Source organism: Cyprinodon tularosa, unplaced genomic scaffold (assembly GCF_016077235.1).
Source record: "Cyprinodon tularosa strain WSP-4 unplaced genomic scaffold, ASM1607723v1 ctg71, whole genome shotgun sequence".
Classification (NCBI taxonomy): Eukaryota; Metazoa; Chordata; class Actinopteri; order Cyprinodontiformes; family Cyprinodontidae; genus Cyprinodon; species Cyprinodon tularosa.
In genome coordinates, this window is record NW_024039463.1 from 3,166,120 (window position 1) to 3,183,128 (window position 17,009).

The 17,009-nt window shown below is 37.6% G+C and overlaps 1 protein-coding gene across 3 annotated transcripts in view; it reads left to right on the forward strand.

The window, feature by feature from the left end:
• Nucleotides 1–17,009, forward strand: part of scaper (S-phase cyclin A-associated protein in the ER) — a 71,413-nt gene that overhangs the window by 34,525 nt on the left and 19,879 nt on the right. For all 3 annotated transcript variants that reach the window (XM_038268739.1, XM_038268741.1, XM_038268740.1), the window contains 2 exons: nt 6,943–7,058; nt 16,454–16,577. In XM_038268739.1, the coding sequence (XP_038124667.1) occupies nt 6,943–7,058; nt 16,454–16,577 (240 nt within the window). The remainder of the gene's footprint in view (nt 1–6,942; nt 7,059–16,453; nt 16,578–17,009) is intronic.

The following is a 17,009-nucleotide window of genomic DNA, read 5'->3' on the forward strand; positions in this document are numbered from 1 at the left end:
GCATCACCCAGCACTATTTGTTAAATTAGAGGTAAAGTTTATGCTGTCTTAAAATGAACAAGCTACTGTTATTGTAAGGTATTACTACAGGGTTCCCACTGGTCCTTAAAAAGTCTTAAAAGGCACTGAATTCTTCAAAATAAAACTATGGCCTTAATTGGTATATAAAATGTCTTAAATCAGTCTTTCATAGGTCTTAATTTTTTTCAAAACAACATTAATAGGGTTATTTTTATCACAATTTATTTTTGTAATCTTAATAAAACGTTAAAATGCAATACTGGCCGGACACCACGCTAGACACAGATTCTACTCAGATGATGTGTCACAAATACAAGAACCAAACCAGAGCTGCAGGAACCAAATTATGTCATTGTGTTCTTAGATAGGGAGCAGATTCCTCTGTTCTTCCAGAGCGTAAACTCCCATAGTGTGTTTTCACCATTTAGATGTTCCAAATAGAGTAGCGTCCATGCACAAGAACAAACTGCGTCATTGGTTTAGACGGCTGTAAATTCAGTTTACCAATCAAATAATTTAATAAGAGCGAGTGAACTGCTCAAAGTTGTAAATTATATCCATATATGCAACAGTTGAAACATCTGCTCCAGAAGGTTTTTTTCTTAATTCACACATTAATTTGAAGCTGAAGGAATTAAGAATTTAATCAACTGTCTCCATGCTTATGATGAAGGAAATATACAGCCCACTTCCTGTAACGAGTTATAAATTTCCTGGCTTGTTGTGGTTCGAACCCCTATGCGCATGCTTTGGGTGTGAGGATGGAGACATTATACTGCTCTGACTGTAACGACTTGGGCGGCTGGAGAGGCCATTACCAAATTTCCCCAGAGAGCTAGAGAAAAAGGTGGCGAAGGTGGGTGGCAGAGCATCCTGTAAGCAATGAGGAGGAGACAAGCATGATAGGAGTAGCAGTCAAGCTGTTGCTACATGAGGGCCCCTCCTCTTAGCACACAAACTCCCAGCGGGAGATCAGGGGTCAGTGGGCCACGGGCTCCATTCACCAGCAGAGTCACAGGAAAGATGCAGATCAAGCCTCTTTCTGCTTATGTTTGCTTTGCCTTTTACCCCAGTTTAAAGCATATTTTAAACACTTTTACTTTAGCACCTACCTTCATCAATATACATTTGTTCGGTAGAACTGTGATTCAGACTTGGAGCAGATCGGGGACCACTCTCCCCTCTAATCTTTTGACAAATTTAAATAAATAGTGTCTCCGTCAGCATTGCTGTCTGGCCTATGAGTCACTTTGAGTTGAAGCCATTTAGATTATTTGACCTAACAAGCATCTCTCGTGTCATAGACTCACCTAGAGATTTGTTTTTCTCTTCCATATCTGATTCAGTCTCCACTTTCTCCGCTAATTCCTTAGACGGCATTCAGCCCTCCTATTCTGCACCGTTGTTTGTCTCCCCTCCCTCCCCCCTTACATCTGAGGCTAAATCTAGTTTCTGACCCACGTCTGTTTCTCCCTCTGTGCCTTTGTGAGGTTTGTATAATGTCAAGCCTAGCAATCTTTTAACTTTACTGGGGGGGTTGAAAGGAATATATTTTTTCATGTACTGCCACTTTTCTTTTCTTTTTTTTTTACAGTGGAAAATGAGCTCTTTATTATTAACAACATCTTTACTTATAGTTTAAATGTTTACGGCTGCTTCTGTGTGAATTCTGCATAAATAAGATAAATGTCTGTGACAAGTTGGAAACTTTGAGGAATGTGGTTCTCTTAAGTGCCAGCAACTGCAGACCTTATTTACATTTTCATTTGGTTCCTGTCAAAACCTCGTTCAGCTGACTGGAGGAACTGATGGAGGTTGTCAGGGGCCATGGGGGAAGGCTTAAGGACGTAGTGGTGGTATGACGCCGTTTCTTGGTGGGCCGCAGGCTGACTGATAGAAGCAATGCAGATTAGCACTTTCCCAATGAAATATTGGTAAATTACTGGAATGAAGAAGTTTATAACTTTTAAAGTTGTAGTGAATTCATATTTAAATTTCAAATCTTTCTGGCTTAAACATGTATATAAATGTACTCTTTATCAGACCATATTTTCCCAAAAGTTAGAAAATTTCTATTTATAAAAACATTCCTGTCTTAAAATCTGTGTTGGGTTTTTTTCCATTATTTTATGAGTGCCAGTTAGTTATACGTTAGCTTGTACACCTAATTCGGCCAATCGTATATCAACGGTCATCTGTTAATCAAATTTTTTCGGTCATAGGATCTTGATTCATATGTCGCAGCTAATATACGCAATGGTTGAAATAAGACATAAGAATCATTTACTTTACCATTGAGCTACATCCCAGGATTTTCAGGGATAGACGTATGTATCTTTGGCAGGCGTAGAGCTAACAGAACTGGCAGAGCTGCGAGGCAAGGGCTCAACATGTATGGCTGTAAGCCTTCTACACCAACCCAAGCTTCTGCCGCCCTAGCATCCTCTCCCACAATAAATTTGTCACCCCTTTCCTCCTCTAAATAAATACAATGTTTGACAGAGGAGACATCCACGAATTCTTCCGCTGTCCACAGCGTTCCTTGACAGTGTCATTGCTAAGTGCTACTTGGTCCCAATGTAATTTTCCATTGGGAACCTACTAGCACTAATTTGCGAACTGGTTAGCAAGATGCTACAGCCACAACCAAAAAACTTGTGAAACGTCCGCCACAACACCCCCCCCCCCCCCCCCCCCCCCCCCCCCCCCCCCGTTATAATCGACAAATCATATTCACTTCATTCACTCGTGTAAAGTCGGGCACCATTCAGGAGAATACGGAACTGCAACCGTTGGAACAGCCGCTTCCCTACGACTTTTAATAAGTTATGGTTTCAGAACTGATAACATTTTTGTGATTCCACTGTTGTGGATTAGATTCTTTTGACATTTTAAGCATCGAAAAGCGGCTGTTAAGCCCTGCTTGTCAGCTGGCTGAAAACATCACAATTTTCCCTTCGATTATCAGAAAGATAATTTTGCTAAACAAATGGACGGGCATTTTTGAAAATTAAACCACATTTAAGTTTATCATGGTAATCTTAAAGTTAGCAACTTAAAAGCACTGTTTGAATCTTGCTCCCTGCTTAATAACCTTTTAATTGCAATGTTTTAGATTGTCTATAAATGCCAGAATGACAACAAAGCTAAACTACTCTGTACAAAGCACCATGAACTGCTTTTGTTTGATGTTTATTCACTGTTTTTGATAAACTTTAGATAATAGAATAAAAACTTTACCTTATCTGTTGGAGGGATATTTCACCAACAGGCGGTTGGGATTATTTTTTATTATGCATGCCTGTGCTTGTTAATCCCTAATATTATCACCTCCCTCTAAATACTGACCAATGGAGAGGAAAGTCTTATTGTCTAAGATTTTGTGTTTTTTGTGATTTACATGCACAGAAATGCAGAAATGAAGCTCTAAAAATATTAAGACCTCCAGCGCTATGGTTTACTGCCTTCCCCAAATTATAATAACGGCATTCAAATAGAGGTTCATTTGTTCTTCCAGTCTGGCTGCTTTACATTGTTGCGGTACAGAGCTGTGCCCATGACTTAACATCACTGATTAAAGGTGAAGTCTGTCAATAATGAAGTGGACGCTTTTGTTGACCATCTGTTTGTGGAGCTGAATAACTGAGATCGTCTCCTCCTCTTAGCTGTAATGAATGTTTCTTGAAGGAGGAGACTACAGTGAGCAATTTAGGTGGACTACTGGGTTGCAGGCATTGTTGCAGGACACACCAGCTGCCTGGTCCTTCCCATCAGCTGGTACAACAATAGTCTGCCTGGACAATAATTGGATGAGACTGCCCCTGTTGTATAATTCAGGAGCTAATTCTCACCCCTGTGTTGACGCTCTGCTCTTGGGGAAATTGTCTAACCTGTTAGTGTGGTTTGTGGGGTCTTCTGTTAGGCTTTTAATAGATATGTTTGGGTGTCCATGTTTTGTGTTGTACTTTTGGGTAATTGATTTAATTCTGATATATTAAATATAGGACAAAATAAGTATTTTTTTATTTTTAATTACATTTATTGTTTGTGTTAGCCCAAGTTTATTTGTTGAGGTCACGATAGTCATGAAATTCAATAACTTAAGTTAAAAATACCAAATATTAGATCAACCTTAAGCATATTATGATGAATGAACTGAATGGTAATAATTGTTCTTCCATCTTTTAAACAAAGATAATGACCACAGCAATAATATTGATAAGAGCTTTATTTTATATTGAAACTGACTGCATTATATTTATGAACTTAAAGAATTGTTAAAATAATGCAGAAGTAGCAATTATTTATATTTTTGTAATTCTGCTGTTTATATATTATTCTCCACCATTCTAACTTTCTGTGTGTTTTGAAGAGGGACTTTTTTTTCCATATGGTTATCATAAGCATAGCTTACTTCAAAAACTAGGCCTAAAATGTGTTGTTTGGTTGCTAGGCTGAAGATCATTCTAGTCGGTGGTGTTCAAACTTACCATCCTGCACCTTTTAGATGTCATGTGTAGAGAGGGACACACATTGCGAGGTGAATAATGATTTAAGCTGTGTGACAATCAAGTAAATATAGCTTTCAATAATCTTTTCCTCTGAAACTGCTGCACTAAAATAATTACCTATTATATTTATAGCACTAATAGTTATCCAGATGGAATTGTGGGCATCTTAGCGCATACATTATAAATTAGCTGTGGGAAAAGGGAGCAGGTCTCCTCTCTGCTCTGTTTTCTTACTCTATGCGGAGCTTTTGGAAGAAACGGTTGTCTGTGGCTGTTAGACTGTGCTTGAGGAAGCTCTAGCTGCTGTCGTGAAGAAGTAACAGTAGAATTATTGCTGTTTGAACGTGAAGTCGGTAAACACAGGAAAAGTCACTAGGTTTATCTCTACTTGCTTTTTTTGGGGGGAAAAAGTTACTTGCTGACTCAATAAGTCGCTAAGCTGGAAACACCGCACTGTTGACTCTGGAGTTTTGTTAAGAGCGAAAGCAGAGCAGCACTAAGCTTCATCCACTAACCAGCTTCACAGCAGGACAGATGGAAGGAGGCAGTCTTTTCAAAATAAAGTCGGTTTTAACATTTAATGATATTGACATTTATGTTCTTCTCTGATTATGATGAGAATAAGTCAACACATTTGCAGTATACCATAGCACATCTTTACATTGTTTAACCTTTTTTTTATTTATTCTGAAGTCATGGCAGTTTTTATATTGTTGTGATTAAGACTATTAATTACATGTAGCGCAAACCCTTGACTACCCTAAGTATAGTTTCAAGGTAAGCTCTCCTCTCTCATCCTCAGGACAGGAAAGGTACAAGCAACCAAGGAACTATACATTACTGCTTGCTTTTATAAGACTGACCAGGAGTCTGCTGATCCCAGTTAGCTCCTTTAATACCATTTGATTGGTTGCTTTGAAAGAGCTGCGTTTTCTCATTTAGCCTTGAAGCTTTTAGGTAGGTGTGTTGATGGGAGGGTTAGCGGTGGGGTTAAACCAAGTTCAGGGGCTGAGACCTAATTGATTAGACATTGAAACTGCTGGTATTGAACATAGAGGAAGTCAAAATAAGGTCTTAAGCAAACATGGCTTCAATTCTTAAGGCAGTGTTTGATTCATTTCCCCATTATGTTAAGACATCTCTTACATGTTTAATGTTTTTTTGTCAGTCACATACTACACCCTAAGTGATCATTTACGGCCTGCACCAGAATTAAGGAGCAGTTTCCTAAGCAGCAGGTATAGATGACAGATGAAGAGCTTATCTGTAATTTTTGAAAACACTTCTCCCAATGTGTTTGGGCTTGTTGGATGCTTCCCATCTGTGGAACAAAAGCATCATAAAGGGGATGGATTTTAGTGATGACACGATGTGAAGGAACCTCATAAGGTGAAGGGGTGACAGGTGGTGGAACATATCAACCTGGAGGTGCGTGAAGGTAGCCCTCCATCAGCAGCTCTGTGCCAGTTCCCTCAGCTCAGATACAAACACGCCTGGTAGTCTGTGCTCAGGCCTTGCTTTGTCTTGTTGGTGAAAAGGATTCTTTAGCATTTCTACCTACCTTCTACCAGTTACTCTGTCAGAACACAAGGCAATTCAAATTTGGCAAGGGGTAGGCATTGGTCTTTTGTTTTAATCAAAGTAAGCTGAGGTTTTAAAGCTGATTTCAAACTTCCAAAAATTTTCGATCACACCCTTCATATAGTTTTTGCGCACACTTTCAGTCAGCTTGCTTCTAAACAGTAAAGAAAAGTCTAGATTTAACACAAACAAGAAATATTATAGATAATAATATTGAAACTCTAATTCCCCATAGTTTGTGTGTTAAGAAAAATGATTGGAGTAATGTAATCAAATCATACCATGTTATTTTGTCTTAAATTAGTGTTGAAGTTGTGGTCTTTTTGATTTAAAGGTTGTCAGACATTCAAAAAAGAAAAAAAAAGAGAAACAATCCTGTTTTGAAAGAGTGTGAAGCTTAGTTGCTTCTACTGGATGCTGACAACAAATGCAATTAATTTTCTCAGCAATTTAAAATTTCTGTCCGGTTTTACAGTAAAAATGGGTTCTAGTATCCTGATTTCTCCACTTTCTTTTGATTTCTTTTACTGGGCTGACATTTTCACACTTGTTCTGTTGTCATTTGCTGAGACCACCCTGGTGCGAACCAGAGCCCGCAGATCATTTGCCTTTGACTGAAACTTGATTGTTGTGGGGCGGAGTTAAGTTTTGCACTTTTGAGATTAAGCAGGAATACTCGAGGGACCACTTTGTTTCAGATTTCAGTCCGCCGCCTCCTTAGGAGAGGAAAAAAGGTTCCCTTTCCACTGAGAGCATTTTAATCCCCTGTCCAACTGGCTTCTCGCTGTCCCCCACTGATCCTAACCCTTCTGTCTCTTTGACTCCACAGAATAACACAGACCAAGTGGCCTTCCAAGTAGGCGGCGGCCTGAGTGCTTTGGAGCAGATTTTACAGGTCATCACTGCTGTTACCACACCCACTGCAGTCCCACGTATTCCTCTTAAGTGAGTACCATCACCAAACTTCCCATTATTATTTTTTGTCACTTTGCATCTCCAATGCTTAACTGCTATGCTGTGACAAAGTTTCAATTTCAAGCCAGCAGGGTGAGCTGTCTCTTTAGCTTATAGCCTGCTTGACTTTTCTGTCTGTGGAAAACACATGATTGACTCTGTTATCTTTTTAGTGTCAGTAGCTACAAGTCTAATAGTTCTTGTTAGAAAAGATAACAACTTAATTATTTAGATCAATATTTATTCTCTTAAGTTTTAGTTTCTTCATATGAATGCATTGTGTCAGTAACTATGCTGTCTCTATAATCCTTAATGGATGTCTAACTTCTACTTTGTTCTTGTCAATATTTCCAGAAATAAATTGCAGCTGCACATCATTCATTTTGTGTGTGTTTATGGGGCTTTTTTAATATAGTGTTTCCATTAATTATTTTCCTATTAGAAATACAGAAAGCACAGTTGTTTGTTTTACACTTGTTTCATACCATCAGAATAATATTAAAGAAACAAGTTTATAAGGTATTATCTGAATGAAAATCTAGTTATTGGTGACAAAAAAGGGAAATTCAGATGCGAAGAGTCAAAGTTTCCTATTTGGCCTCATTCTTTTTGTTTTTAATTATCATAATTCACCCCGTTTTTCTATTGATGAAGTTTCCTCTCCTACAAGCCTTTCTTTGGGGCTCCTCTCCTGCATTGTAGTTCTGATCTTGTTTTCTCTTTGGACACTAAAACAGTCGATTCATCTCCACTGAACTACTTTATCACTGCAGTTTGTTACAATGAATATTTTACATATATTTTCTATTAAAAGTGAAGCCCTTAAAGGTTTATGAAGCAGCTGGTTTTCTGTTATTGATGTGTGTTTGCATTATTCTCTGAAAACCTAAAAGGCACATGTCTCCCTTTGATGATGTATAGTATTTTTCAGCGGGGATCTGCATGGCCTGCTGTAGATAACCTCAGAGAGGCTGCTTTGCTCACAAGTGGAACTCTGTAATGGACTCGAATGGCCTTGCACTCCCATTCATTAGCATTTACTGGTCTCTCTGTCTCTGCTAATGGACAAATCCTTCTTATATTTATAAGGCTTTTAAAGGACATGGCATATGTATTGATTTTTTTTTTCCCCTCCCTTTTTTTTTTCTTTTTTTTTTTTTTTGGAGCCTCTCAATCTCAGTTGTTTCAATATGAAGGAATTCCAAGCTCAGTGTTGTGTTTAAAGAGATGGGATTGTAAGCATGGTTTTTCTTCTTCTGTGTGTCTGGACTAAATTGTTGCATATTTGCTTGGCCCACTGTCTGAAATGCATTGGATTTTTGTTTGATCTTATTTTATGTGCTTTGCTGTATTGCAGGGAAAACTGGACTCATTTTCCTGCTTCATTTTTACTTTTCAAGGAAAGCAATTATTTTTTTCCTTCTGTTTTTTGCAGGTCCTAACTTTTAATTCACTGATCAGCTGAGTATTGTTTTAAACACCAAACTGTTTTTTAAAGAATCTGTAGCAGTGTTGAACAATTCAGTCTGTGACATAACTTTTTTTAAAATGCTGCAGTTGTAAAACAAACACCAGAGTTCTCCTGGTGCCTAAAGCACATAAGCAATTACTTAGTATGTAGAAAAATTAAGCAGTTGCAGATTTTAAAGTTTGGGTTTAATGAGTAAATTACATTTAGGATTTCATGATAAATCCCAGTCCTTATTAAAAATCAACAAACCAGCCCCCATGTTTAGGAATAAACTGGAAGCTCCTGATTGCAATCCTTCCTAATGTGTAAAAGAAAATGTTAATTCTCGTTTTCCATAAATAAATATTTATCAAATCATACATTTTGTTTAAAAGAAACTGCATGTATCATAAAAGATGGTACCTAATGTTAGTTTTGACCTAATGTTTTAGATTTTCAGTCCCAAATTAGAAGCCTTAAAACAGATGCCAACTTCAGCGTTGTTGGCCTGCCGTGGTGTACATCTGTACTTTCTTACACTGCTTGCAAAACATTCTTCTCTCTTTTTTTTTTTTATGTGAGCTTCTTCGGCCAGAGACCGTCATGCTGACTTCTTCTGTGTAGACAAACTTCCTCTATCTGAGGAATATTCTGATCTTGTAATGAAGTCAAATTGGGCCCCAAAACCGTTTATACTTGTAATTACTTTTTTTCCGTTGGCGACATTGGATAACTCCTAAACATTAGTTTATTTTGTAGAGCTGCTTGTGGCTACAAAATCTGTATTTAAACCTTTTTTTTGTATTTGTTGCATGTATCAAAACAGTCTAACTGTTTGACTTTAACTTTATTGGCTCATTTAAAAAGCAGGAAAAGGTCAGACTTTCCTATTTTGTGACTTAGGTCAATGCGGCTCATGACAAGATGCAACACAAGGGCGCAGCCTGGCTGTCTGCTTATCACAATCTGTCATCTGGATTGTTACGTGGCCTAATGGGCTGCTATACAAGCGCTAGTCCCAGAGTGTGCTACATTATCTGTTTACAGAGATGCCTCCATATTGATCACCTCCTCCCACCAGATAAGCAGAGTGATTTACAAAAAAAAATAGGCAGCTGCCGAGATGCTCACGCCACATCTCTCCCTAGAGAATCTGATTCCATCTTGTTAGCATTACATTAATGAGCTAATTCCTCTACAAGGCTGCGCTAATGTTCTGGCATAACCCTGTGGTCGCTGGGGAGTCTCGATGAGAGTTTATGCAGCTTAACTGATGAGCTTACTTCCGCCAAAGTTATGAGCACGTCAGAAAAAGGTCTAAAGCATCTTTGGATATTAGTCCAGCTCTGTCAATTAATTACATTTGCATTATGGTAATTATTTTACCTTATAAATTATGAACCAATACTTAGTAGAACTGCATGAAGCCGGCTTGCTATCTATTTGCTATGGGCTATATGAATTAAAACCCAGGCAGTAATTCTAATTAATCTTAGGAGTCTCAAAGCAGCAGAAAATCATCAATTAATATAATATCCTAAGCTTTTTTTCAGGTTGGTATTATGTTTGTATTTCTGAACTTGAATTTAAGATACTCCAGTCAGAAAACTAAACTGCCAGTGAAATTTAAAGACCGTTCCATTTTCTGCAGGAACAATAACATGGCAAAATATAAAAAGATCATAGAAGGGCATATTTTGATCATTCCAGTTATTTTTGAGATTATTGTTTGACATTAAAAATGTAAAACATATGTGGGCAGGAGAAGTTACTTTAAAGGATGGGTTTGACATTTTAAAAACAGATAAAATGATCAATGTGTTTGTTTAATAGTTGTCCTCATCTTTTATTGCCAGTTGGCACTGCTAGTATTTATAATAAGAATCAATCATATATTTTCAATAGAGCAGCTTCACTCTGAAATTATTCAATGGTTCTTAACTGGAAGGTGAAATGCTAAATTTGAAAAGTTGTCTGCTATAATTTTTCCTTTAGATTTTTCTGATCGGTTGTATTTCGATCCAAACTTGGAAGCTATATCACAACTAAACACACCTTTTTTGTAATTAAAAACTGTCAGATTTTAAAGAATTCATATCCTTGATATATATAGTTTGGAGAAAAAGATTTATCTTTTGTTGTGCCTGAAAATCTTCATATGCTTTTCCTAACATAATTAAAAAAAAAAAAAGAAAGGAAAAAAACAAACAATAAATCTGTTTCAGTCAGTTGTGAAGGAAACATGTTTTCATATTTTGGAGCATGTTGTAAACTGACATTAGGATGGAGCCATAAGCTCCAGTTAGACACGCGTGTAAACCCAATTTGTATTTCCTTCACCATCTCGCCTGACCTGCTGTATCCTGTGAAATCAGACCTGCTACCTGTGGTGTTATTTCAGGATGTTTTCTGCCATTTGTAAGAGTCTGTGTGCGTTTGTCCGTGCGCACACTCATGTGAATGCCGCCGTGTAACGGCTCATCGGATTTCTCCTCCTTCATACCTGGCCAGCGTGGCACAACAGCTAGAGTTGATGTCTTGGTAGCTCTCAGGGTATCCGTAAGATCAGCAGCAGAATCAAATTAAATGTCATTTAGATGGCAATGAATGAAGGGATTGTTTGACAGCACAAGGAAATGGATTTGCTCCTCACCTTTTATTTTGGCTTAAGGTTCTTTTTCTTCCCCTGTTTAAAGGATGGTTAGGACGTTAGTCAGATTTCGACAGCGCGGCTCCTGTCAAGCTTGGCTGCACACATAGGAAAAGCTCAGAAAAGGGTGAGGAATTTGAAACTCGGGTTGAAGATAGCAGATCTTCGGGTTGATAACTCCAACTTTGACAAAAGGAGTCCTAAAGAGCCTTTAACATGACTGTTGTCAGCTGAGCATTGACTTGATCATTTGACTCAAGAAGTGGCAGAGATCAATAGTTCTATCTGTCATTGAAGTTAGTTTTACTTTTGATATGCTCCAGGGAAATTAAGCACAATTAGTTTTTAAATAGTTTTGCAAACTAGGCTTTATCTTAAGAGAGCTTTCACTTTATTTTAGATATTAACATTTTAGACTAAAAGGTTGGCTGAGCCCCTAATCCCACAGTAAACCTTATCATGTGTAGGCCTGTGGGTTGGCAGGTTTGAAGCCCTCTGGGCTTCAGGGGTTAGACTGCATCAGATGTTCTTTATACCTTACCTCCTGGTCTCAGCTCTTTATAGACCTAAAGCGATTGTTCTGGTAAATTTGTATGCCCTGACTGTGAGAGGTTAAAACCACTTGATGATGGTGGGCAGATTATATTCAACTTTGTTGCCTTTTCTCCATCTGTGTGGGTTCAGAAATGTGGTCTGCTCGGGTTCACTGGCACACAGCGGTCTCCAAAATACTCCTCTGCAACATGAGAATGGGTGGTGTGGCACTTCACCAAATTGTTCCTCAAAAGAGCTGTCATGTGGGTGGGGGGGGCTTCAGCCTGTGAGATTCCCAGAGAGGTTGTACTATCGAGTGTCATCCTCATCAAGCTCAATTAGGTGGGAGGAAACCAAAGACAGACGGCTGTAGTGGTCTATTGTACAAGTTGGTGTAAGGGCATAAAGCAAGCATGCCTTAGACGGCCTTTTCATTTGTCTATAGATGACCATAGGGACAGCCTTGTTAGCTGGCTTACAAAGTTACTGCATGCCTGTTGAATGGTGCTGAGAGCCTGATCTGTCATTCTCTTTAATGTAAACTCGACAAGCCAGAGAAGTACAGAACTACATCCCAATTCCTTTAAGTACATTTAACTACTAAACCACAATCATTAAAACATATTCTTAGACTTAGACTCAACTTTATTTATCCCTTGGGATTACTGCTTCAGGGAAATTATGTTTCCAGTAGCTTATATAGAGTAAAAAGAGTTAAAGCAAGATGGCATTTAAGATAAAAATATAACAGAAAATATAAAAAGAATAAAAAAATAAAAAGCATAAAAAAAGGAAAAAAGTTGTAATGTCCTGGAATATATTTCCCTTTGAAATAAATAAAGAAAAACTGCACAGTAGGAAGCTAAGGTAAGACTACAAAGTAGTTGACTTGGGTTATTGCACTTGCACGGCAGAAATATACTGACCTTATGAATAAGTTAGAAAATTACACAGGCCACACAGTATTTCATGTGTTATTGGACAGTGAGAGAGAAGAATATTACACATGAGTGACAATAGGTAATGTTTTACATAAAATGTCCAAGGAGGGGGGGTGCTGACCCTTGTCCCTTCTCCTCTCTGTTTTTTAATGTCCATCATACAAGTTGCATCAAGGGAAACAAAAGACTTTCAGCATAATTTCCTTTCGTAGTCTGCTCCAATAGGGACCTCCAGTTATCAGCAAATGGAAAGGACAGACCTAAAATCACCAAACATTTATGAAACAGCTGGAACAATTTTTTTTTCAACAGCTTATAAATCAAATAAAATGTTGTGTGTGAGATATCTAAGGGAAATTACCTTCTTTTATTTACAAAAATGTGTTTTATACTGTAGGTTTTTAAAAGATATAATGACTGAAAACTGACACAGATGTCAGAAAAAGAAAAGACTGTATGTGTAAGTAGTGATCCACCAGTATTTTGAACTGACAGCTTTCCCTTAATCTACCGGTACATGTTAGAAGCCTAAAAGTATGAATATTGTCTCCTGTTTCTTAAAGTTTTCAGTTTAGTAAATGCACCAGTTAACATAACAGTATCTTCATGATCCACCCTGTTTTGAGCTATTGAAAGAATTGACTAAAAATCATCAACATACTTGTCCATTTTCTACTGATCAAAAAAATATCACCTATCAAGGAACCAGCTGTTTATCTTTCATGATCTATATTTCATGATCTATATATCTATATTTTCATGGTCTTTATATATATATATATATATATATATATATATATATATATATATATATATATATATATATATATATATATATATATATATAATTATTTATTTAATTTTTTTTATTTGGAAATGCTGAAGCAAAGTCAGGTGTATACAATATGTTTGTGTTTATGATAGAAAATTGGAATAGGACAAAGTTCAAATAAATTTGGTGGATTTTATGTAATAGACTCAATGTCCTTCACTTAAAAAAAAAGTGCACAATTCTAGTATTATTGTGCAGTAGTACATTATAATATTCTATGAAGATCCCTTTCTAAATATAAATATGTATAGGCATTTGTTCATTTTATAATGTCAGGGGATTACAGCATTTTCTTGAATCGACACGAGACATTTAGATTTAAAATGAACCGTTTTGTCTGTTTTCTTGTTAGGTTATCAGTTGAGCTGCACACTGCCTGTCAACTGACTGAACAGTGGTGACTGTACTTCTCATACTCTGAGAAACACATTTAGTGGTGTTAAAAAAAGGAGGAGGGGGGTAGAAAACTATAGCCTGACGTAGTCCGACTCAATTCTAGTCAGAATATGAGTCTGATACTGCTCCATAGAGCTGTGATTATGGGGCGTGTTTCGAACGAACCAGGAAAAAAAATGCCTCTGCACTCAATTGGATAGACCTACAACCAATAAGAGCAACGGAGTGCGTGACGTATGTTAAGCGAGGCATAGTTGTTGTCCACAAAAATCAAAGCGTGCAGTTGCACGCCTAGAATAAAAATATGAGCCTTGATCGCGTTTCTCTGTTCCTCTTTTAAAATTAATTTGCTGTCGATATCTTCTAGAACAGACCTTATAGCAGAATCTACTCACCTAAACTCTCCAGCGGCAGCCATTATTGTTGTCACCCAAGCGCGCATTGGTCACGTGGTTGATTACGTTACTGTTGGTCATCTGTCCATCATCGTATAAAGCCCGCCCTGACAATTTGATTGGATCGCCTGACAGTGGGCGATAATACTCGCGCTACTATGGAGCAGAGCCAGACCGAACTTCCCGACCTCAAACTTTGTGGGCGGGACTAAGTTCGGAATGGCACCCAGGCTAAGAAAACTACAGATATGCCTTTAAATTACTTTTAAGGTAACACTCTAAAAATAAATGTTGGCAAGCTGTGAGCCATTCTGCCTGCAGTGGCAGTTATAAATAAAAGGTATAAGACCCCCCCCATCTTTTAACACTCTGAACTAATGCTATTTTTATTCAAAGTAATCATGCTGTGAAAATGTAATACTTCTACCATTTTACGCTGCAAGAAAGAACCCTCACATTTTCATAAGCACCATGTCTTAAAAAAATGACTGTACCTTTTTTCTTATGTCTGTAAACATTTAGTTGAAAAGTGCAGAGTTCAAAGTTAATTAGTTCCTCAGGCAGTCTTTTCTCCTTGTACGAGCTATAACTCAGCCCTTTATTCACAGCTTAGGACGAACATTTGGCAAATGGAGTCTCAGGCTCAGTGTAACCTGAATGCTATTGACCAATGTGAACTTTATCTGGCAGTTTCAAAACATTTCTTTGCCAGTAATTAAGCCTGTCCTGCCTTGCCATTTAATCTGTGATAGATAGAAGATAACCCTGCTATTGTGCTCTGCTTTACTCAATAAGTGCATAATCAAATACCTCAATAGTGACTCCAGACACCCAAAGTAACTCCTGTCCTTTAGAGGAATGCCCATGGGTTGCTTTGGCTGTTCCCATAGGCTGTGTGAAGTGTGTAATTATACAATAGCATTGTGAAAAAAGATTTGAGTTGTCTTTTTTCTATTTGCAGTGAAGCTTATCTCTGTCATGCCTTCACTCAACATTCAGAGTCTCTGAGAATCTGAAGCTGTAAGGCTGCACACAAAGCAAAGTCTGGCCAGGTTCTCATGTTACCTTCCCTCCTGTTGCACATAGCTTAATCTTTTTTTTTTTTTTTTTTTTCTCCATTTTCTATTTCCAAAAGTGTGTATTGAATAAACTCTTATCACATCTGCCACACAGAGGTGTAACAATTTGTAAGGTAATCTTTATTTTGCTCTTTTTTTCCTCTGTTATGCTTCATTGTTATCAGGTGTTAGGCTTTCCTGCCTGATGTAAACAATGTGCAAACACTCAAAATATAGGGATTCTCACATTAACACCACGCTCTGTGTCGGGCAGCTTCACACTTCTGTGTCAATAAAGTAACACCAGAAATTTTGGCTGATCTGCCCACAAGAAACAAAAAGCAATAACAGAAGTTACTGACAGACTTTTGTAAACCCTCGCCTTGGTTTTTTTTTTTTTTTTGCTCTTCTATGCCAACATGGTTTTGACTGAAAACGCACAGCAGATGTGAAGGTTCGGTACATATCAAAATGTTTACCAGTTGAAGTAAACACGGCCTACTTTAGGCACCGAAGAGGGGGATTCCTTTCTTCCCGCGAGCAGATAGGACATGCCATTTCTCTAATGGCTAAAATATACAGTTGTCAGAAAATATTAACTGATGAAACAGGGCGAGGGGGAGTAGCAGTCACCACAGAATGATTGGTCAGTTATCTGAAGCATTAATCTTCTCTACAGCTTGTTGTAGAGCAGACAAAATACAGAGGCTGCTGCCTGGGGCTGCCTAGCTGCTGTTGGGAGCTGCTAAGAGAAATAGTTTTATCTCTCCAGCGGAAATGCTGCACCATCTCTGCCAAGATCGGACTGAGATAGCACTCAGCACCTCCGAAGGTGGCTACGCAGGGGAGTCTCTACATTAAGTAGCTGATATGAGTGTTTTATTCCTCAGATCTGCTTCCATTCTTGCACCGTCCGTGAGATATATTTCTGACAACTGAAGATAAAGTACACCCTTAAGAAAACAGAATCGAAGAAGAGTACGTGAGGTTTCCTGAAGCCTGCAGTTAGTCTTTCTGATTCCCAGGTCACATTTAGGACTTATTGCTGGTGTGTTATTGAGGGAAATTGCAATGGAATTTTTTGTTTTAAAACCTTGTGATTGATCATGTTTTCTATTCTTCTTTGCTAGATCTCTTTGTGCTGCTACAAATACCTACTATCTGGCATGTTCCTGTTGCACGTCCAACTGCACTTATGTGCTCTTCAGCAACAAAATAGTGTTCCTTGTGGACCTGCTGCTACAACAACTGACAGTAAGTCAATAAAACTGTATGCTACGCAGACTGACTCATCTCATTTAATGTTTTATTATTCTTAGTCATAATAGCTCAAACATAAGACATTTAGTATTAAAATATTTATACAACTTGCTTTTTTCCCTATAAAGATTTTGTTTAAATTATTAACTTTACAACTTTTACCAACTGGAGAAACAATGCATTTCTTTCTAAAAAGAGACAGAGTTTAACTTAACAATATTTTATGAAACAGCTTCTAACAACTTTTGAATACATTGATTAAGTTTTGTTCTGTAGTGTTGTGGAGGTTTTATTACAATGTTTCCAGGAAAACATTTTTTTGTATATTCAAATATATATATGTAAAAACAAAAATATTAAAGTCAAAATGTTATTTTTATTTTCCTGTCTGATCAAAAAAACTGAACAGGATCTTCATGTGCAAAT